General features: G+C 41.9%; 1 protein-coding gene and 1 long non-coding RNA gene across 5 annotated transcripts in view; one reads left to right on the forward strand and one right to left on the reverse strand.

Moving 5' to 3' along the window:
- Positions 1 to 21,525, reverse strand: part of lrsam1 (leucine rich repeat and sterile alpha motif containing 1) — a 46,823-nt gene that overhangs the window by 17,193 nt on the left and 8,105 nt on the right. For all 3 annotated transcript variants that reach the window (XM_035991376.1, XM_035991378.1, XM_035991377.1), the window contains exons 3-17: positions 17,559 to 17,615; positions 16,089 to 16,133; positions 15,848 to 15,925; positions 11,274 to 11,342; positions 11,093 to 11,177; positions 10,869 to 10,990; positions 10,692 to 10,782; positions 10,287 to 10,396; positions 8,693 to 8,722; positions 6,047 to 6,169; positions 3,748 to 3,887; positions 3,543 to 3,587; positions 1,352 to 1,422; positions 1,081 to 1,180; positions 586 to 673 (exon numbers count right to left, since the gene is read on the reverse strand). In XM_035991376.1, coding sequence (XP_035847269.1) covers positions 586 to 673; positions 1,081 to 1,180; positions 1,352 to 1,422; positions 3,543 to 3,587; positions 3,748 to 3,887; positions 6,047 to 6,169; positions 8,693 to 8,722; positions 10,287 to 10,396; positions 10,692 to 10,782; positions 10,869 to 10,990; positions 11,093 to 11,177; positions 11,274 to 11,342; positions 15,848 to 15,925; positions 16,089 to 16,133; positions 17,559 to 17,615 — 1,254 coding nt within the window. The remainder of the gene's footprint in view (positions 1 to 585; positions 674 to 1,080; positions 1,181 to 1,351; positions 1,423 to 3,542; positions 3,588 to 3,747; positions 3,888 to 6,046; positions 6,170 to 8,692; positions 8,723 to 10,286; positions 10,397 to 10,691; positions 10,783 to 10,868; positions 10,991 to 11,092; positions 11,178 to 11,273; positions 11,343 to 15,847; positions 15,926 to 16,088; positions 16,134 to 17,558; positions 17,616 to 21,525) is intronic.
- Positions 3,310 to 20,926, forward strand: LOC116041420. 2 transcript variants are annotated; one of them, XR_004102945.1, is made up of 4 exons: positions 3,310 to 3,320; positions 4,435 to 4,440; positions 19,476 to 19,479; positions 20,825 to 20,926. It is a non-coding gene; the product is annotated as an uncharacterized LOC116041420 (long non-coding RNA). The 2 variants fall into 2 exon arrangements; XR_004894994.1 differs by lacking the exons at positions 4,435 to 4,440; positions 19,476 to 19,479 and adding exons at positions 10,188 to 10,195; positions 14,725 to 14,731.

Consider the following 21,525-nt stretch of genomic DNA (forward strand, 5'->3'; position numbering starts at 1 on the left):
AACCAATCAGGCTGCTTCGTAGGGCGGGACTTGCCTAGAAGTTACGTGGGATCCATAATAACGCGCGAGAGAGAGCAGATGAGAGGTTTGTTTTGGAAACGGGAAGAAAAGTGTAGTAAAGAGGCGACATAAAAACGTACATATTTATTTTATTTTTCCGTTTGGCTGTAGGCTTTTACAGTATTATAAGAGCAACAGGTTTACATAGCTACCGAGGTAGAGACTGACTTCTACAAGAGCTTGCTAGCTAACACTAGTTAGCCCATATACTGGATGTTACTGAAAAGTAGAACAATTAGGAAAACAAATTATCCACTCTCTCTCTGACATAACCTCGCCTTCTGTTGTGTAAACTGGATGCAGCGTTTTTCTGTTGTTTTCGGGGTTTGTGTGCTTTTCATTTTGCATCGTTTCTATATTTGCAGCGCGTTTGCTAAATGCTGTGCATGTGTTGTCAAACGAGTGAAGATGTTTTCTTAATTTGCTTGTGTTTTGTCTATTTGCATGTGTTTTCTGAAGTTTGCCCCCCGTCGGCCACCGTAGGTGACAACTACAGAAGACATACTGTACCTAGGCAACACATACCTCCTGTAAGATTTGGGCGATGGCTTTAGATTTGTCCAAAACTTGGAGGGACAGCATCTTATCAAACTTCCTGTCCAAATTCTCCATACTGTTATAAGACAAGGAGAGAGAAACCACACGCTGAGTTGCCAGGTCTGATCGCCAGTTACGTGATTGGCCACCACAGCTTGGCATCGGGTTGTGTTACTCCAATAATTGCATCTGTATCAACTTTTCGCTGCGGTTTTTACAGCTCCCCCCTTGCGGCCCCCACTGCCGCAGCCTAAATGCACTACCCCCATTCAAAATGAATGGGACGACCTGCGTTTCGCCGGACCGTTGCTGGCGCAGGTTGTGTGTGAATATAGTGCAATGTAGCTGAAATGAACACGAACAAACATTGAAACAGCTTCGAAAAGAAAACGTGTTTTTCACAGCTTTGCTTCAATAAGTCTACACAAATTTGCAATGTTACAACCTATGGTCAGATCTGGTGTGTGTGTGTGTATGTTTGACCTTCTGTAGGCCTCAGACACCAGGCTCTGTCTACGAAAGTCACTGGCCTCCTGGAGGAGGCTCATAGCACAGCTTTCTGACAGCAGCTTCTGCATGGCAACTAAAAACACACACAGAGGGAAGAAACAGGATAGGTTTTAGAGGGAGAAACGTGTGCTATGAGGAAAAGAATGCCCTACAATATGAAAGTACTGAATGAAATGGACAGAACACAATACTACAGCTGTAATACTGTTCAAGTACCTTAAGGTACATCATCCACGCTGCTTACCTGCCACCTCCCTCTTCCTCAGTGAACTGGCTTCTTCCTGTGTGATGGCAGTCAGGTGCTCCATACGGATCCTAAAGGGGAACATTTATGTAGTACTGCTGTGCTTACTTTTTACAGTGATCCTTTTAGGCAAGGTAAAAATGTCCAAATTGTAATAAAAATTCAGTTAAAGTCCAGGTGAAGTAAAACCAGTGATTTCTTTCTAAACACATTGATTAGGGGTGGGGTGAAAAATCGATGATACATTTTTTTGGGGCATTTTTAGGCCTTTTTTAAAAAATTTTATAGGACAGCTGAAGACATGAAATGGGAGAGAGAGGGGTAATGACACGCAGCAAAGGGTGGCAGGCCGGAGTCGAGGAGTAAACCTCCACACATGTGCGCGCGCTCTACCAGGTGAGCCACCCAGCCACCCAGTGTTGCACTTTCATAATGTCAGAGGACTAAGAAGATACGGATTAGAAAAAACAACTGGCTGCTGCGTCGAAAAGTGACCCTCTATATATGGGCGCGCGCTTTACCAGGTGAGCTACCCAGGCACCCTCACGTATGATTTATTATTTACCTAAATATTTTTTGTTTATACGGTACCGCCGACGGCGACTAGGTCATATCTGTTTCCAGCAAAACAGACTGAAAGCAGGAAATCCATGTTATGTAATAATGTAATAAATGTCAGACTGACTGACTTAGTGTTTTAGAAATGTCTCATGATATATTGTCTCTAGAAGTGTATTACTCAACTTTAGTTTTTTGTTCAAAAAGGAAAAGAAAATCACAATACTCAATACTTCTAGAATCATAATACTTCTAGAATCACAATAAATGAAAATCAAGTATATCGTCCCAGCCCTAATGGTCGTACGTGGGTGTTGCCGTTAAGCTGCACTGTTTTTCGGCTGTGCTACCATAAACTGTGTGCGCTACTGGGTTAGCTCAGCTGCTAACGATAGCCTGTTGCCACAGAGCGGCACTCGTTCTTCAGCTCAGAGGACGCGAGCTGTGCTACCGTGTGTGTGCTACTTTTTAGTATATGTGCTAGCGAACCAACAGCTGTAACAAGAGTCTGTCGGTGCTAAGTGGCCCATGGCAGCGCCTCTCTCTTTGCCTCAGAGCAGAGAATGATGCTTATTTTTTCACGATAACCTGATTTTATATACATTTTGCTGGGTGGTTAATAACAGATTTAACTGTTGTGTGACAGACTCAGAACACATTTATTTTTGCTTTACCTGGAATCAAAATACATACAATTACTTCATTCTAACTAATCTACAAGTGGCATGAAAGTTAGTATTGTATTAAGATAGACTTGGAAAAATCTGAATCTGCCCTTAAATGGATTTTCTTAATACCTAATAATTTTTTTTTTTTTGCACTACTGTATGATTAGTCTCGCATTGCCAGACCTTCCTCCACAGCGCTGCGGAGGAGGGTCTGACTAGTCCACACAGCATTCTGAGATGGGAGATAAAATGTGCTCTGGTTTACTGGCTTTTCTTTAAACCAATCACAATCATCTTAGGCGGTTCTAAGCACCGGACGGAGCAACGTCGCCTCTGCAAACTAGCTCGGGAAGGAACTTGTTTTGGTGGAACGTGTGTACGTTCAAAAGTTGTTTTAGTCGTGCAACAGAAGGGTTAGGGAGTTTAAAATGCCAACACTAAGAAAGTGGAAGGTGAGGGACATCCAGCCAAAATGAAGGACATCCGGCGGAATTTGCGGCGGCACTGGAACAATCCCGGAAGTGGAACGCCGTCGATATAGACTACTGTATGATATGTATTAGAGGGTGACAATTTTTCGGGACTCCCACGGGAATACTGTGACCCGCGGTACGTGAGTCAATTACACTGTTGTGATAGAGAATAGAGAATAGAAATCAACGGGAGCAGGACGGAGCCAGAGAATACATTTTAAAAATGGCGCTGCAATGCGGTGGGTGCTACCAAAGATTGCGAGGCATTTCGTTTTAGAAAAGAGAACCACTTACAACTCACAATACGTTTGTTGATTGGCAACAAATGTATTTTGAAAGTACTTTGTGCACTTACTTGGAAAGTGCTCTATAAATAGGCTCAGTCTGGTAAGTGGAAAACAATTGGATGAGAGCTGCTATGTGTTGGAGTGCCTCATATCTTTTTGCTGTAATAAGGTCAGTGCATTATTGATCAGTGGTCTGTCCACTCACCGATCTTCCTCCATGGCTTGAAGAAACTCTGCGCTCTTTTTCTGCCTGGAGAGATCGAAACAAACATTCAGTCATACACAGTTAGCAGAGACTCATATGTGACGTGACAGTGTGTGCATAAAGCATTTATTAAGCGACACAGCGCCACACGCCAACTCTTCAGAACAAAAGCGTACCCTAGCTAGCCAGTTCCTTCAGGTCCTACCTGTTTTTGTCCATCAGCATGTTGCTGACGCGACTGCTGATGCTGTCTTCAGCTTGTCTGACTTTCTCCAGCACCAGCAGCCTCTCGGCCTCCTGAGCCCTCTGCTGCTGGCTGACCTCCAGCTCCAGGCGCTCCTGGTCCTAAGAATCAGACAGGTAATCAGTCTCGTATAAAGTACTTGAAAGCAATAATTGAGCTAAGAAGTATAAGTATCTTACAAGAAAATCACTTTGGTAGAAGTTAAAGTCCCCTTTTAGAATGTTACTTCAGTAAAAGTCTTAAAGTATCTGATATTTACTGTACGTAAGTATCAAAAGTAATTTTCTAATAATAAAGTGTTTTTATTTTTATTTACTTCTAAAAAAGTATTAGAAGTAAAAGTAAAAAGTAAAAAACACTTTGATTATGAATTTTATGGCCAAAGGTGTGTAACGTTATCTTCATCACCACTGTCGTCGGTGTGGTCATCGCCTGTTACCATGGCGGCAGAGCCTGCAGCAGGGGCTTCCATGACACTATCAGTCATTATGCTTCCTCCTCTTCTTCTTTAGTTTTGGCCTATCGTTGTTTATCATTCAGGGATTAGGTCACCAACTGGAATAGAGTATGCAGTATCTTGGAAATTTAAGAGCAATGATTCGTCAAACTTGCTTTTTCCAATGAAACAAATTTCTTCTGATTTTTTAGAAAAGAGTAATAACTAAGATGCTTAGGGGAAATGTAGTGGAGTAAAAGTAAAAGTTTCCAGAAATATAAATAACGAAGTCAAGTACAGATACGTGAAAATTCTACTCAAGTACAGTAGTCAAGTATTTGTACTTTATTACATCACAAACACTGCAGATAATACACGCCAAAGCCACCTACACATGATACGTGATTTGCTCTCTGCGCGCCGCTAGGTAGGGCGCAGAGCAAAGCGCAGAGAGCAACGTGCAGCGCAGGTATTTCTTCATCAAGGGTGGCAAGGGAGCTATTTCCTGTTGCTAGGTAACAACATGCTGTTAACTCATTGGTTGCGCTTTCGAATAGGTCAGCGGCAACTAGGTCTTGCCGCCTATCATGTGTAGTCGGCTTAAAAGGTGCAGTAGGTAAGACTTATAAAACTAACTTTCTGTCATATTTGCTGAAACTGACCCTATGTTCCAGTAGAACTACACGAAGCAGGTCATTTAAAAAGAAAAAAAGGGCTTAGGAGACTGTTTCGGGCTTTAGCGGAAAGGGGGGGAGGGACTGAGAAGTTGTCGATGTTCAAATTTTTTGGCTTACTCCGGATTTCCACTGGATGCAGAACGTCTGCGGACCGGCTCCGCTGCGGAACGGCTCCATGCTCCGCCGTCCGTCAATACCCACTAGGTCCGGATTTGTTGCGGCACGGCTGCAGCCATGACTGACAGCTGTAGTCACAAGGACCCACGAGATCTCGCGAATTCACGTAGAATAGAACCACGAAACCAACAACAGTTTGTTTCCATCCAGAGGTGTAGAGGGGAAACAACTCTGTGCTGTGTTTTCAAGGTGTAGTGCAGGGAAATATGATCCGCCGTGAGCACGGTGGATTTTATTTTGAAAATTAACCGGATGTTTATTTTGTTTCTGTGCTCGACTTCCTGTCCCGCACTATCTGCAGTCAGTGGAAATACACACATTGACTTAAACGGAAACCTAATGACTCCGCCGCCGTTACGCAGCCGGTAGAAATTGGGGGTTAGTCCTGGATCTTCGCAATCCTACCTACGGCACCTTTAAGGGTAGGGCTGGGCCATATGGAGGAAGTCAGATATCAGGATATTTTTGACCAAATACATCAATGTCGATTTTGCAACGATATTGTAGGGTTGACAATGGGTGCTTTCACAAAATATTCATGACAATGAGATTTTAGATAAATAATCACCAATGATGTGGTAAACAGTTTCATTACAGAGAAAAAATATTTTATTTTCCAGCTATATACTGACTATGTTTACATGCACGCAGAAAAATAGTGTGATGTTAAAACCAGTGTTATAATGTAACAAAGTACAAATACTTTGCTACTGTTTTCACGTATCTGTACTTAACGAGGTAGGTATGAAAGCTCCCTATAATGTAAACTGTACAATGAACTTGAATGAAACAATGTCCCTTCCCTGTTAATATCTTAAAAAATGATTATAAAGATTATGAGTGTCTTCCATAATGAAGCAGCTCTTATTAGAATACATAGACATAGTGACATACAAAGACATAATTCCATTAAAAGAACCAATTAAATGCATATCTATTGAACGCTGGTGCGACTGAGCATGTTGTGTACCTGTCGGACTGAGTTGAGGATGTTTTCCTTGCGGGAGGAGTTCATGAGTATGAGCTGGGTGTGTTCGTTTTTCTTCTCCTCCAGGTGGCGCTCGAAGGCCAGCTTCGACTGCTGCTTCTGCTCCTGGAGGACATAGGGACAAGTCAGGGCGTCTTTCTACTGTGCTGTATGTCTACACTGTCAACTTCCAAGCTGTGCTACGAGCCTGCAATGCAGTTGCCACAAAGACATTTTCAGACAGTAAAAAAAAACAAAAACTGGTGTATTAACACTGGTGTTGTCTTTCCGTCGACCGTGCTACTTTTTTTCTGGGTCAAAATTTCAAATGAATCGTTTTGGCCGTCTTTGTTAACATTTTTGTCACTCTTCCCGATGTTTTTGTCACTTTTTTCGATGTTTTGGTCACTTTTCGTGACGTTTTTGTCACTTTTCGTGACGTTTTTGAAGCTTATCTTGACGTTTTTGTCACTTTTTTCCAAGTTTTTGTCATATTTTTTTAATGTTTTCTGTGCTTTTTTTGATGTTTTTGTCACAACATTCTTTTATAAAAAAAATTTTTTTTCAAATGCTATAAAATTAAATTAAAAAACAAGTTTCTGATATAAAATTCTTAAGGAGGGTTAAAGGCAGGGTTGGGAATGGGCAGGCTAAAAACTAGTGATGGGCGGATCGAACCAAATATCGATAATATCTATACCAACGTTGGTATTGATATTGATCAATACCAGTGTAATGTGAGCGATACTTTAGTTTCAGTTTCTCTCCAGTATGCACTGCTGCGGTTTCATCAAAGAGGCGACCTGGCTGTCTGTGTCTGTCTAAGTGCCGCTGCTGTCACACATGCTGTCACAGCTCAGAGCAGGCACACTTTGCTCCTCCTCCCCCGTCTTGTGATTTGATGTTGTACCGTCACGTGACTCAGCGGCTCAGTGGCCAGCACCACACACACACACACACACACACACACACACACACACACACACACACACACACACACACACACACACACACACACACACACACACACACACACACACACACACACACACACACACACACACACACACACACACACACACAAGCAGGACAGAGACGGAGCAGAGGAATGGCAGAGAGGAAGAGGAGCGCTGTATGGCTATATTTTCAGGCCAAAAACAGCGAGCTGAATAATTTGTAAAAAGGCTGTAAGATACAGTGGTAACACAACAAATTTATACAAGCGTATGAAAATTCTGTCCATGGTTTTAACTTATTAATAATCCAAAGGACAAATCACAAAAAAACACTTAAAAAGGTCATGAAAATTCATTCAGATTTAGCAATTTGATGATGAATCCACCTTAATTATTAAAAAAGTATCGTATTGACTCGGCGATACTGGCCCTATATTTACTTGGTATCGGATTGATACCGCATTTTGCAGTATTGCACACCACTACTAAAAACATATCTCTTCTGATTGCACCTTGGATTTAATAAAAAAAATTTTTTATAAAAGCGTCAGTTAAGGACATAATGTAATGTAATGCTTTGCCCCGCTACGCCCATAACTGCTACAACTATTATTTCTAGTCACAGTTCCACTCTCTTTATTGTTACTATAACTGCAGCTGTTCATCATACCAGCTGCTATAATTATTATGAATCATATTTCTCTATATCTGTATATCTGTATCAGTGTCTCTGTGTCCCAAACAGCAGCAGCAGATGCCGCCCACCAAGAGCACTGGTCTGTCCGAGGTTTCTGCCTAAAAGGACGTTTTTCCTCGCCGCTGTTGGACCAAATACTTGCTCGTCTGAATTGTTGGGTCTTTGTAAATTACAGAGTGTGGTCTAGACCTACTCTATCTGTAAAGTGTCTTGAGATAACTCTTGTTAGGATTTGATACTATAAATAAAATTTAATTGAAGCTTGCAAGATTTGATTAATTGTGTTGACTTCAGGTCACAATGACCCGTTTTAAATTTTTGTTTTATATCAGAAAATATGGGACGTAGAAATAAGTGCTGAAAATGTGTAGAAGAAAATTTTTAAAATTTAAAATGTTGGAAAAAGCAAAAACAAACTGTGAAAAAAAAGCATAAAAAACGTAGAAAAAAAAAGTGTTTTTTTCAAGGTTGAAGGGAAGACAACACAAGGGTTAAAAATAAAATACATTGTGTTCAATGAAAAAAAAAAAGTTTTTTACCCAGACATTAAAAGAAATAATACATTTTAAAGCTGTAATTGCAATTACCAAATACCATGAAACCGTGATATTTTTGCCAAAGGTTTTCATACTGTCAGAATCATATACCGGCCCATGCCTAATATATATAGCTGTCTACTGCTCCTAATATACTTAGGATGGGTTAAATTGCAGAAATAAAATGTCACTACATTGTACTGTGTGTATGTGACAATTAAGATTATAGTTTGTTCTTTTTTTTAGTTGTATTCGAGCTGCTGAGAGTGAACGGTGAACAGTTAAGTTGCAGTCAGACCTTAGAACCAAAACAATGAGCTGGAAATGCGGAAAAAAACTCAATGGACTTGAGAGGGAAAAGCAGAGTTGGTGATAATTGTCACTGGGGTTTCACATTACAAATGAAAGGTGTGCAACAGAGAGCCACTAGAGACAGGCTGAATCTAACGGAGTCCCGTACCTTTCTCTTCTCGTAGTCACTGAATTTGTTCTGCAACAGAGAGTGAGGAGAAATAGTGAATAAGGCTTCCAGTATCATCAACAGAAACCAGTTAATACAGCGTCAGCAGCAACTAAAGAGCTCCTATTATAATCCTTTTCAGCATCACATTTGTACTTTTTGAGTCTACTGAAATAGGTTTACATGCTTTGATGTACAAAAAACATACTACGTTACTCATACTGCCCGTTGCTGCAGTGCCTCCACCGGAAAAACTAGGCTCGTTCGAGATGAATGAAAAGCCGCGGTCAAGTCGGACAGTTTCCAGCCGTTTCCAGCAGCCTTCAGGCTGAACAGGAAGTCACAGAAACACTCACATCCTGTTAGGTCCGATTCTGATTTAATAAAATGTAATCAGGACCATTTATCAGCTTGTACACAGTCTCCAGTTGTTTTTTATTATGACAGAGTAGCTGTCAAAATGCTCTACATGCGATCTGTTGCTGATGTTAATAAACAACTAGTCTCGCTTTGCCAGACCCTCGTAGCATTACGGGATGGGAGGAAAACGTGCTCTGGTTTATTGGCATTTCTTTAAACCAATCACAATCGTCATGGGAGGTGCTAAACGCCGCACAGAGCCGCTGCAAAATAGTCGTGCGAGAGAAAACTCAGATTGGACAGATAGTCTAGCTAGCTGTCTGGATTTACCATGCATAGATCTGAGGAGCAGTTAACCATAGTCCTCAGAAATCCACCAAATTTAAAATTCCAACACAAAGAAAGCGGAAGGAAACGGAAAATACACGCGTCCAGCGGAATTTCCTGCGGCACCGGAGCAATTCCAGAAGTGGAACACGAAGACTGTAGATGATCCGTAATCTGAACGGATTTAGTCTCTCTAACTATCAGCCACACAACATGTGTTCTGTACAGAATAAGCCTTTAAATCAGACAAATAGCAATTAAAATCCCTCCAATTCAAAAACAAGAAAAAGTTTATATAAAACGTCATCATATTGAGTTGATTCTGAACCAATCAGCTGTTGGATCAGCTGAGAGCCAGGCGTTTCCCATCATGCCCTGGGTCTTGCAATCGGTGGAAAGCAACTGCATCCGCTGCCTCCAAAAACTGCGGCCGCCTTGATCTCGTGAGGTTACCACTGCCCATGACGTCAGAGCAAGAGTCAAGGCGGACACAAATCTAACCGCCATGCATTGGGCGGCGATCGCCACTGAGCAATTTTGCGCAAGGCCTGGCTCATCTCGAACGAGCCTACGCTCTGAGATCTTGTCCCGCCTTCCTGAAAAGCCCAGTGTGCTGTGAATGGTCAGCTGGCCCACTCGGTTGTGATTGGTCAACCAAATTCGAACAAGCCACTGGGGCGGGACATGCTTGCACAGGCAGCACCAACGGGCAGCACAAAAACTGGGCTGGCTTTCTCAATCAGTGACATCATTCAGACGTCGCGTAATTTCAAACAGGAATGTGAGCGAGCCAGTTCAGGCAGTTGAGAAAAACTGGTGTCTGTGGGAGAGAAAGCTCCATTTGAAGTGTTTTTTTTTGTACTTTATACATTTATTACATATACATAAACTACATAACCTACAGTACCTGCCAGGCCTCGTCCAAGCCATCCACACAGTCAGAGTTCTGTTTCCCACACTCACTCTCCAGCACCGGCAGAAGATACTGGGATGGGGGGCAGTACTCCTCTCCCAGCGCTGAAAAACCATGTCAACCAAGAAAGCCGACATTATTCTCTTATACAGTCTGATATATTGACACATAAAATAAAATGAATTCTTTGGATATTTCCACTGCGCGAAAAAGGGCCAGAATCCAGAAATATTGGATGGGATATACACTTTGTACGCGACTGCGGATATTGGAACACCGAGCTATTAGTTGTTTCTTGTTTGGCTTATATGTCGGGTTTCAAAGTATCCAATGGGCCCACACCCTCTTCGTGTGTGTGTGTGTGTGTGTGTGTGTGTGTGTGTGTGTGCGCTCCCTCACCGGTGCATAGGAAGCGTTGGATGCTCTCTGTGCCCTCTTTACACACGGACGCAGGCGGGTAGGACATCATGGCAGCATCAAGTGTAAAGCTCTGTCACAGCACACATACAGGGTTTATTAAAAACTAAGTTTTTTTAGCCTTTACATTCCTGTTAGTGTGAATCCTAAGACACACACCTCTAAGGTGCGGATGTAGACCAGAACTTTGGGGAGCTGGACGATGCTGTTGTCACTCAGGTCCAGGGTGCGCAGGCTGCTCAAAGAACCAACTGAGGACGGCAGCTCACTGAGACAGTTACCTATACAGATACAGAGTGATGTAGGAAAACATGACCAACGCCATTCGACCTGCATGTGTCCTCTCATTCATGGGAGCAAGCAGGACGCAGTAAGCATCATACCCTTCAAATTGAGCGTCTGGAGAAGTCGCAGATCCCCGATACCGTCCGGCAGTGCTTTTAAACAGTTCTTCTCCAGATTCAGAATCTGACGAGACAAAAAAAAGGACGATCGTGGATGATGAGTAGCGTTCATGTACACTCATTTCCCTGTTATCAGGAGTTGAGTTTAGAATGGCTTTACCTGCAGTGACGCCAGCTTCCCAATGTCTTCTGGGAGTGAAGTGAGCTTGTTCTCGTGTAGATCCAAAACCTTTGGAAACAAACAGATTTGCTGTTTTTGTGATGAAGCTGGGGTCAGAGTTTAGGCTTTTAGAAGAAATATATATATTTTTTTTTATATCTGGTCTTTTGGTAAACCATGATAAATGTTTAAACATCTGATGGGAGGCTTGCTCACAGGAGTCTATATATCCTCTGCTTACGCCGTCACAGAAAACCTAGCCTCACGCAGCTTTGGGTTGGAAATGAGTGGAGAGAGAACTCCCACTAAACTAGTCCAAAATGGACAACTGGTTTTAAAATCATAGAACATTGTGACATGCTTCATACTAGGGCTGAATGATTTGGGGAGGAAAAAATGTAATTGCGATTTTTCTGCTAAATATTTGATTTGTGATTTTTATTTTTTTTTTAAAGCTTAGCTCAAGTTAAATATTCACGATGTAACAGATAGGGGGCCCTATTTTAATGATCTAAGCGCACGGCGTGAAGGTGCATTTAGGGCGTGTCCAAATCCACTTTTGCAATATAAGCCGCCTACATGTGATCCACGGTAAAACCGCTCAGCGCTGGCCGTTCCATTGTTTTCCTATGGGGGGAGCAGTGCTGCCCAACTAGGCTCTACGCCTGGCGTCGCGCACCGCTCAGAATTGCCGCTGAGCGCTGCGCTCATAGTTCAAATTATTTCAACCGATTCCAGAAGCAGTGATGACGTAAACGTGTGCGGTGCCTCTCTGCTCTGCGCCCTACCTCTGGGTTTTACCGCTGATCATGTGGAGGCGGCTTTATGTTGTATTCCCTAAACAGCAGATACACTCTGGGCCCTAGTTTAACGATCTAAGCGCACGGCGCGTGCCTTCAGGGCGTGTCCAAATCCACTTTTGCTAGTTTGACGGTGGAAAAAAGGGTCCGTGCGCCGGGCGCATGGTTCTAAAGGGTTGTACTTAGTGTCTTCATTAATTCATAGGTGTGTTTTGGGCGTAACATGCAATAAACCAATCAGAGATCATCTCCCATTCCCTTTAAAAGCCAGGCGCGTTTGGACCTTGGCGCATTGCTATTATGATGGCTGCTTAATATTTTTTATTTTTTATCTTTTGCGTGTTTGTGTGCTGCTGCGCTTCCCTGTGTGTGTAACAAGCATAGTGTGCATAGAGCCTAGGCACATTTTACTAATGCGCTGTTAAAATAACAATAAAGTGCTGCATTATTGACTTTAGACCAGGTTTTTGTTGGTCAATGGAGCGATCACTTCCCGTTGCCTCAAGATAGCAATACGCCCAGAATGCACCTGAACACACCTCCCTGTGAGACCAGCACGCCCATGGGCGCATAGATGGGCGCATGTGCATTTGCTATTTAAACGACGTGGGCGCTGGACAGAAAATTGACAACTGCGTCAGTCTTAAACTAGCAAAGACACTTGCGTTGGGCTTTGCGATGCGCCGGGTGCAAGATAGGGCCCAAAATCAGCAATAGGAGTTTTTCTTTTAATAAGCTTGGAACACTGAACCGTCAAACACAGAACATTTATCACAAAATCTAAAGTTATAATTATAAAAAAACAATTCCAAAAAAAGATATCAGTACTTCCATGTAAACTGACATTTCTAATATTCCTCAGTTCAACAGCAGCATCAACATACTGCACCTTCTACCATCATGTTAAATAAAAGTAAGAACAAATAAAATGCCCTTAAAATAGGACCGTGACGAAGGCTCGGTCACTTTTGGATGGCATATGGTAAACCCACTCAGGTCACAAAGCACCCAGACAATTAATTTGCAGTCACACGTTTATACATATCATTCAGTAAAACAATGTTGGAAAAAAACACCACAAACTAGTTCCTGGATCTGAACCAGAGCTGAGGCAAACTGCCTTGACATACACCTGCCAGGAACTGCTGAACCTGGTACATGGCTCAGTATTCGGGGCTCGACATAACATACCGAAGGAACTTTTACGGAGGAGGCATCGGGTAACGTGTGCTGGGGGGTGAAGAGAAACAAGAGGAGGGTGGCGAGAACATGAAGAGAGACTTTTAAACCAGCCCTACCATCTATCACCATGGAAACAAACACATTAGAGGAGCTAGAAACCCTTGTCAGGAGCCAGAAATTGTACCGTGACAGCAGCATCGTATGCCTGACAGAGACATGGTTGGACGAACAATAACCATATAGGGCCTACAGCAGGTGGGAGATACCATATATCTGGGTCATAGGTGAGGGTAGATTTTCTAGTATTCGAGTATCCATCCCTACTGTAAAGGAGAAAAAAAAATCCTACCTATGCCTTGCTGCCACTGGGGAAAAAAATTAAAATAAAAAATAAAATAAATTCCCTAGGGACGGCCTCTAGCTCACCCAGTAAGAGCGTTTGCCCCATGTTGGCTGAGTCCTGCAGCGGCCCGGGTTCGAATCCGACCTGTGGCGCTTTGCTGCGCGTCATCCCCCATCTCTCTCCCCCTTTCACATCTATCCACTGTCACTACAATAAAGGGAAAAGCCCCCAAAAAATAATCTTTATAAAAAAAAAAAAAAAAAAAATTCCCTATTGACAACCAACCAGAACCAAACAATTTTTTTTTTTATGCCTAGTTGAAATGGTTAATGATTTCAAATACCTTGGCACATACATTGATGGCAAACTTACTTTTAAAGGAAAACACAGATTTTATCTTTAAGAGATGTTCTCAACGGCTTTACCTGCTACGAAAGCTTAACAACTTCGGAGTGAACCAAAATATCCTGGAAACTGTATAAAAAAGCTTAGTGGAAAGCGTCCTATCTTTTAACATGATCACGTGGCATGGTAACCTAACCATCCAAAGGAGGAACAAACTGCCGAGAATAGTGAACATGGCCTCAAACATTATAGGGAAGCCACAAAAGCACTTAGGGCAGAGTATTTATGAGGAACGCATTACAAACAAAGCTGAGAAAATAATGGAGGGACCCCTCCCATCCATTACACAGCAAATTTGAACTCCTACCCTCAGGGAGGCGTTTTAGAGTACCAACAGCAAAATAGAAACATCTTTAAGAAATCCTTCATCCCCTATGCTGTGAAGGTGCTAAATAACACTGGGAACCGTACTTTTTACCGGATTACCGGGTTGCAGGTTGTATGCACAGCAAGCATTTTTAGTAGGCTAAATTTATCTATTTATTTACTTTTGTAAATGTAACCTTTGTAAAGTCACTTTTTATGAAATGTATTGTCTGTTTTTGTACGTTTTTGCCGTCCTGGCTATGTACTGTTTGTAATGTCCTGTCTCTCTTGTATTCTTATTGAAACCGAAGACAATAAAGTTTTTCCTATTCGTTTCCGTAAATGGAAGGAAACATATTTACATTTTTGAAAAGCACCGGACTACTTAGAAAATTATAATGAAATCAAATAATAGATAACGAGTAATTACCAGTAGGTGGCAGTAATGCAACGCATAGGATGCCAACTGCCGTAAAACCCAAAAGAAGAAGAGGAAGAAGCGCGGGAATTCCAAGGGGGTAAGCGAGCATCCGGAAAGCGTACCTCCTATGGGGAGATTCATAGGCTAACAAGCCATCACCTTACGTTAGCATTCCATTGTTTATTTCTAAAGAAACATGACAATGTATACAAGGCTCCGTTACCTTGTATCTCACATTACGGCCCCGTAGCAGCAGTTTTTGTAAAAAATAGGCTAACGATTGTGTCATAACCACGCGACTTTCTGTCGCATAGTAGAGGAATTACCGTATAGTCAGGAGAAGCTTGCAGGTAATCGGAGGGACACGGAGGCATACAGTCAAGGGAGAAGCCCATAGAGAGTCCGTGACACCATCGGAACTATATATTTCAGCAACATTTTGATGGATTGGAAATACTTCGGTATGTGGCAAGTGAATTCATATGAAGTAACATTTATCCACGAACAGATTTCTCTTGGCACAGCTACCAGACAGGTTGCTCACGTCACATCTACGTCGTCAAGCTCAGTTGGAGGCTGCGCAGTAACGCTCAGCCATCACCGGAAAAGTGACTTCTAATATCCTTCACTGGTCTACGTCGAAGTCTATGGCGTCGCTTTGTCCACGTCTTTTACTCTCTATGGGGAGTTCAGTCTGAGGGTGGCTACAATCCAGACAGGTGATGAGACACTTTGAGAAACTTTGCTAGTGAATATCTTGTGTACCACTTTTTTTGTAAATAAAAGCACCTTCACGTTTTGCAACTCAAGCCATCGTGTTATCAAATTGTTCAGATTCCCGACACTTTTCTGTAAAGAAGTTGTGATATGTAACATTATTCCAGCATTTATCTTATAAAAAAACAGTAAATATAATAATAAAAAGAGGAATACAAAATGTTGAACCAAATGTTACGCCAAATATTCAACTAAATATTCACATGCGATTAATCGCGGTTTTCACGATTAGCTAATTGCATTCTTTCAAATCTCGATTTGAAAACGATTAATCGTGCGGCCCTACTTCATACAGGCACTTACAATTTCCAGCACTGTAAATGTATCTGGTTTACATTACCTTTAAAGTGGCAAGAGCGTTGATGTCACATCCTTTGGGCAGCAATGACTTCAGTTCATTGTTATGGAGGATAAGGACCTGAAGGAGAGAAACACAGGACGTGTCTGACTGCTGACTGTTCAGCCGGGGACACAGGAATACTGACACAGGCGTGGTTTATAGGTTACATATTGGTGATACAGTATTAATGCATACACAGAATAGAAAATAAATACACTATGGCTCCATGTTGCATTCTTACCTTCTTCTGTAGCACCTTGCAAATGGAAAAGGCACTCGAGGGAACCTGTGGCAGAACAGACCATTGATGTCATCATCTGCAGTAGTAACCACACACTAATTATTACAGAATTGTACAAACAGTTGCTTATGCAGCCAGGTGCAACAGTAATGTAAAAAAATGGAAGGTAATGGTTCAATCCTAGAAGTCAACATGCACACAAGAGCATGCCAAGCAAGTCCCTATCAGTCCTGAAGCATACGTAAATAAGGGTTTCGCTCAAGAAGGGAGCAAAATGTGCTCCTATTTTAAAGGGTAACTACCGTTTTTTTCAACCTGAACCCTACTTTCTTCTAATGTTTTGTGTCAAAGTGACTGATGGGAACAACAATCTTTGACATTGGTCCAGTATTAAGCAAGAACGCAATTGTCCAGCTTGTATTTACCTTCACAAAAGTGCTTGTTTTGCCGCTGAAAGGCTCAGATTAATATTCTCAGTGTCTGACAACATTATGAAAGGATCCCTTCAGAGATAGACCTTTAAAACCTCTTTGAGACCTTTCTGTTAAACCAGAAACAGCTCTGAAGTCGCTAGCGCTAAACCCACCAGACTCCATTTAAAAAAACAATACTTTAAGCGTGTATAGAGCCAACATATTTTCACATGTAAATCAGTAGACTATGTGTTTATTTTAACTTGTGATGGTTGGAAAAGTGATAAGATGACCCAAAACAGCTTTTCATAGTTTTATTTTGTGTCTGTCGACTTTGAATGAAGCGTATTTTACGATGCTAAAATTACTGTTTATTTACATCTGGTGGGTTTAGCAAATGCAATTTGCAAAAGCAGTTTTTACGTTTAAAAAAAGGATCTTACTCTTTAACAGAAAGGTCGACCTCCTTAGAAACCCTTTCCATAATGTTGTCAGACACTTAGAAAAATAATCTGAGCCTGTCAGTGGCAAAATGAGCACTTTTGTGAAGGTAAATACAAGCTGGACATTTGTCGTATTAACACATTGTTAACTTACATTGTAGCTTGTTTTGCCTCTGCCGACTACAGCAATCTCGCAAAATACTGGACCAATGTCAAAGATTGTTGTTCCCATCAGTCACTTAGACACAAAACATAGGAAAATAGGGTCCAGGTTGAAAAAAACTGTAGTTACTTTAGTTTTTCCCAATTTCAAATAATGTCACCAAAAGGAAACTTTGTCAACATCTGTTTTATCTAAAAAGATAAATGTATGTTTGTTCATCTCACTTCAATTTTATTGCTGCAAAATGGGATTGTCAAGCACACAAACCGACCAACACATATATAATAATACATCGATACTTCTGTCGGCGTCTGTGTATCAATAAAGTATTGCCATGGAAAATATCGCGATACTATGCTGCATCGACCCCCCCCCCCACTACTAATAGACTTTTGTCACAAATAGTCATAAAAGAAGCTTGCCTCACAGCTGTTGACAGCAACATACTCACCTCTGAGAGCTCACAAGCTGAAATATCAAGGATGTCGTCAGCACCTGCCTCCTTAGACTGAAGAACAAGAAATAACCGTTATTGGGTTTGTTCGGGAATAGACATTTGTTTATTAAGACAACAAAGACAAATAATGTTAGGCTAACAAAGAAAATACTTCCACACTAGGGATGATGCATTTTGATGAAGAAAATAGTCTCATATTCATGACCAGGGTCCAAAATAAAGTTTTTTGTCCACCAGCCAAATAGCTAGTGAATGTTCAAATTTGACCAGCCACTCAATAGATTAACCTTGCTTTTTGGCTGGTGAGTGAAGCAAATCTACCAGCCACTTGCATATTTTACCAGGATTTGGCTAGAAGATGGTGCTAATTTTTGACCCTGCTCATTGCCACGCTAAGTGGCTGCAGGTTGTCCCAGTAATATTATGCAGGTTGTTGATGGAACCCTCACCACCACCAACAGGGTGGTGACTAGAGGTTAGCTGGTACACAACTAGGGTTTGTGTGACCCTGGGAGCTGTGTTGTCAGGAGCATGTGCTGCTAAAAGGGTCCCAAAGCCAAACTGGTCCCAGGGGAGGGGCCTGCCAAAATCTGCATTCACACTAGTCTCGCATAGAGCTCAACAGTCCCGCCCCTCCTCCGAGAGACCTTGGGTTCCGGAAGTAAATTTCCCATTCATTTCTCCCATTGACGTCTGGAAAAATCTGTATATCAAGAGTTTTAGACCATGCCTTAGGCCAGTGGTTCTCAAACTTTGTTCAATAATGTACCCCTTTTGAATTGTTTCTTTAAGCCAAGTACCCGGTGACCAGCGCTAATCATTTTCGGTAGAAAAAAAGTCTATATAAACAGGAACAGTGCTGTCAGCGACAGATTTACTAACAGCAGCCAACCAACTAACCAACAGCCTTGGACCTGGAAAACATTTAAATACTGATGAGAAAAGGAGACAAAAACTATAAAAAAAAAAGACAACAATATGGTAGAAAGAAGGAAGGAAGTAAGGCAAGAATAGGTCGAAAATAGTATCAAAAACTTCAAAAACAGTGACATAAGAAGAAAAAAGCGAGAAACTTGTAAAAAGTAGAAGGACAGTAGAAAGGAGGAAGGCAAGAATAGGTCCAAAGAAGGCGACACAAATGTCACATTTTTGGTAGGAACATTTTTTTTTTTTACATAAAGAGGAACAATGTTCTGGACAACAGCCTTGTAACTATTAAACATTTTGTTAAATCTCTCACGTACCCCCTGCAGTCCTCCAAAGTACCCCTAGGGGTACACATACCCCCATTTGAGAAACACTGCCTTAGGCTAACCAGACGGTACGTGACTCATAAGCATACAACATATAATTTCGAGTGAAAAAACGAACAGAAAATCCAAAGAAAGTCAAAAGGTACAAGACTGTGTACATATTTTCATTTCAACGCGAAGGAACTACTCATCCCATAAACCACCGCGCACCCCTGAATAAAGGAAGCTACGTTAGTTTAGCTAACAGCTAATTTGGCTAACCGCTAGCTGAGACAGCATGTAATAACTTTAAAAGACCCTCAAAATAAAACCTGAAAATAACCCTTAAAATATATAACAGCTGTTACGTCAGCTGTAGCCTGCTTTTCCCAGTGTTTAGTTTGAGTTAACGTTATTTTAGACCGAATCAAGCTGTCAGCTAGCGGTTAGCCGAATTAGCTGTTAGCTAAACTAACGTTAGCTTCCCGGTGGAGGCTAACGGAAGAAGCGTGGAACACATTGTGATTCGTGCAGTGTCGTAAATCCTCGTTAAACAGGATTATCATCTTGCGCATGCGCATGACGGATTGTGCAGGCAGCACAGATCGGGTACTGACACCCCCCCCCCCCTCACCAGCATGAGTTCCACCAATCAGAGTGGGATTGTGGGATTGTTCAGGATTGTGGGTAATGAAGTACTTTGCGAATAAAAGACATTTATCTCAAAACAAGGTTGGTGCCCCATGAACTTTTGGCGTCTATGAGCATATACAATCGCTTAGTCATGTCGGCATGCTGGTTTTAAGTCTACCATCGACGGTTACGATTTTATGGCTTATACTCCAATTGTCAATGGAGAAATTGCATTGTATTTTTACTTCCGGAACCCGCTGTGAGAGACTAGAGACTGTTGAGCTCTATTGCCAGACCATCCTCCACAGCGCTGCGGAGGAGGGTAAATAGCACTATTTGGAAATAATAAATAATTCTCGACTACTGGGGTGGTTTTGTAGGGGAGTGCAGATGCACTACATATAATTTTTTTTTTTTAAAGGAACTTTCCTTATGTAAACCATTCTTTGTTGAACTTTAATGCTTTACAAACACAAAAGCAAGTAAGTGCTGTGACTACTCTTCTGATGTGATTTTGGAGAGGGAAATTAGGTAGAAATACACTGGTTGCATTACACTGTGGTCACATGACACTATTGTATTCATATAATACTATCAATCCAGGCTAAAGTGAATGATATTAATAATTCATGCATGTTGCTTCCTCTACATTTCAGGTTGTGGTCGACTAGCAGGGTACTTTGGTTGTTGACTTGAATTGATCAACATTGATTGTGATTGGTGGTTGGCTGTGCATGTCACACACTAGCAACAAACTGTGTATCCAAGAGCACTTAAATCAGTGTAAATTACGTTATATCAGACACACACTTCTGTTGTAGATTAGTGGGTACATTTCCAGCTTCGCGGCTCCGAACCATAACATTAGTTTAGTTGGGACAGACGCCTTGTTTCTTAAGGCTAACTCTATTAGCTTTAGCCTGGCTGGTAACATTAGCAGCTTTCTGGCAACTCTGTGGTGAAAAATGGCCAGGAGATCATTGCATTAATCAGGCGATTTAGTTTGTCTTTGCAGCGAACATAAAACACTGACTACTGTAGCATCACTACCCATGGAAAAACATGTGCATCACTTTATCTGTGGCAGCTGCCGCTTACGGTACTTTTCTACACACGGGAGAGGACTTCCCATAACAAACCCCATCGGACTAACGTTACGTCACATACACACAGCTCACATGGCCACCTGTCTTAAACGGGAAGGCTTGGCCGGTAACAATCATGTAAAAGGAGAACGGTGAAAGTTTACTTTTCTATCAAGCAGCAAAAAAGGTGTAGCGTTAACATCACACGTCCTCGATGCGAGTATCGCACATGTGCACATCGCCATGTAGACGATGAAACAAATAATCGTGCAGCCCTACTGCAGTGGCCAATCATGTAACTGGCAATCAGACTTGTGTAGAATAATGTCCTTACTATTTGCAGATAAATATAATAAGAATGTAAAAGGTTTCCATAAGAGACCAAGTGTGTTTTGGTGTATGCTTATTGCACAGAGTTGTCTGCTATCATAGAGACGGTGGTTGCGGGTTTTCCGGGCAAGGCACATCTGCATTCCCCAAACAAAGGAAACTCTGACGCACAGAAGCTTTAGCTTAAGCCATAACTATAGAGTAGTTAAAGGTCATGAGTCTCGAGCAAAGTACATTGAGTAATAATAACATGTGAAACGGGAACAGAATGTACAGCCTCGCGTGAGAGCAAATGAGGACGAGACATAACACAGTGGCCCCCACCCTGGCGTGTGTTGTGTGAAGATAACAGTCCCTGTGCTGGAGAAGAAGAGGGGGCCCAAGAAAGAAAGTATAAGAGATGAGGGCAAGAATAGATCGGGGCTCACAAGGTCTGACAGTCTAGAGACACGTGGACCGGCTCCGGCTTTTTGTCTGTTGCTAGGGAAACTTAGTCTCTGCGTGCTTTGTGATCCCACAGATCTGTGTATAACTCCGATGCTTGACTGATTAAACAAATGTATTTGACTTTATCTTATCGTCTCATTTGGCTCTTGCTTAGGATCAACGTAATACCAATTTAACGAATGCGCGGGGATATATAGGTCTTTTATTGGAGTCAGACACATTGTCCCAAAAGGG

The sequence above is a fragment of the Sander lucioperca genome, chromosome 14 (genome assembly GCF_008315115.2).
Source record: "Sander lucioperca isolate FBNREF2018 chromosome 14, SLUC_FBN_1.2, whole genome shotgun sequence".
Lineage (NCBI taxonomy): Eukaryota > Metazoa > Chordata > Actinopteri > Perciformes > Percidae > Sander > Sander lucioperca.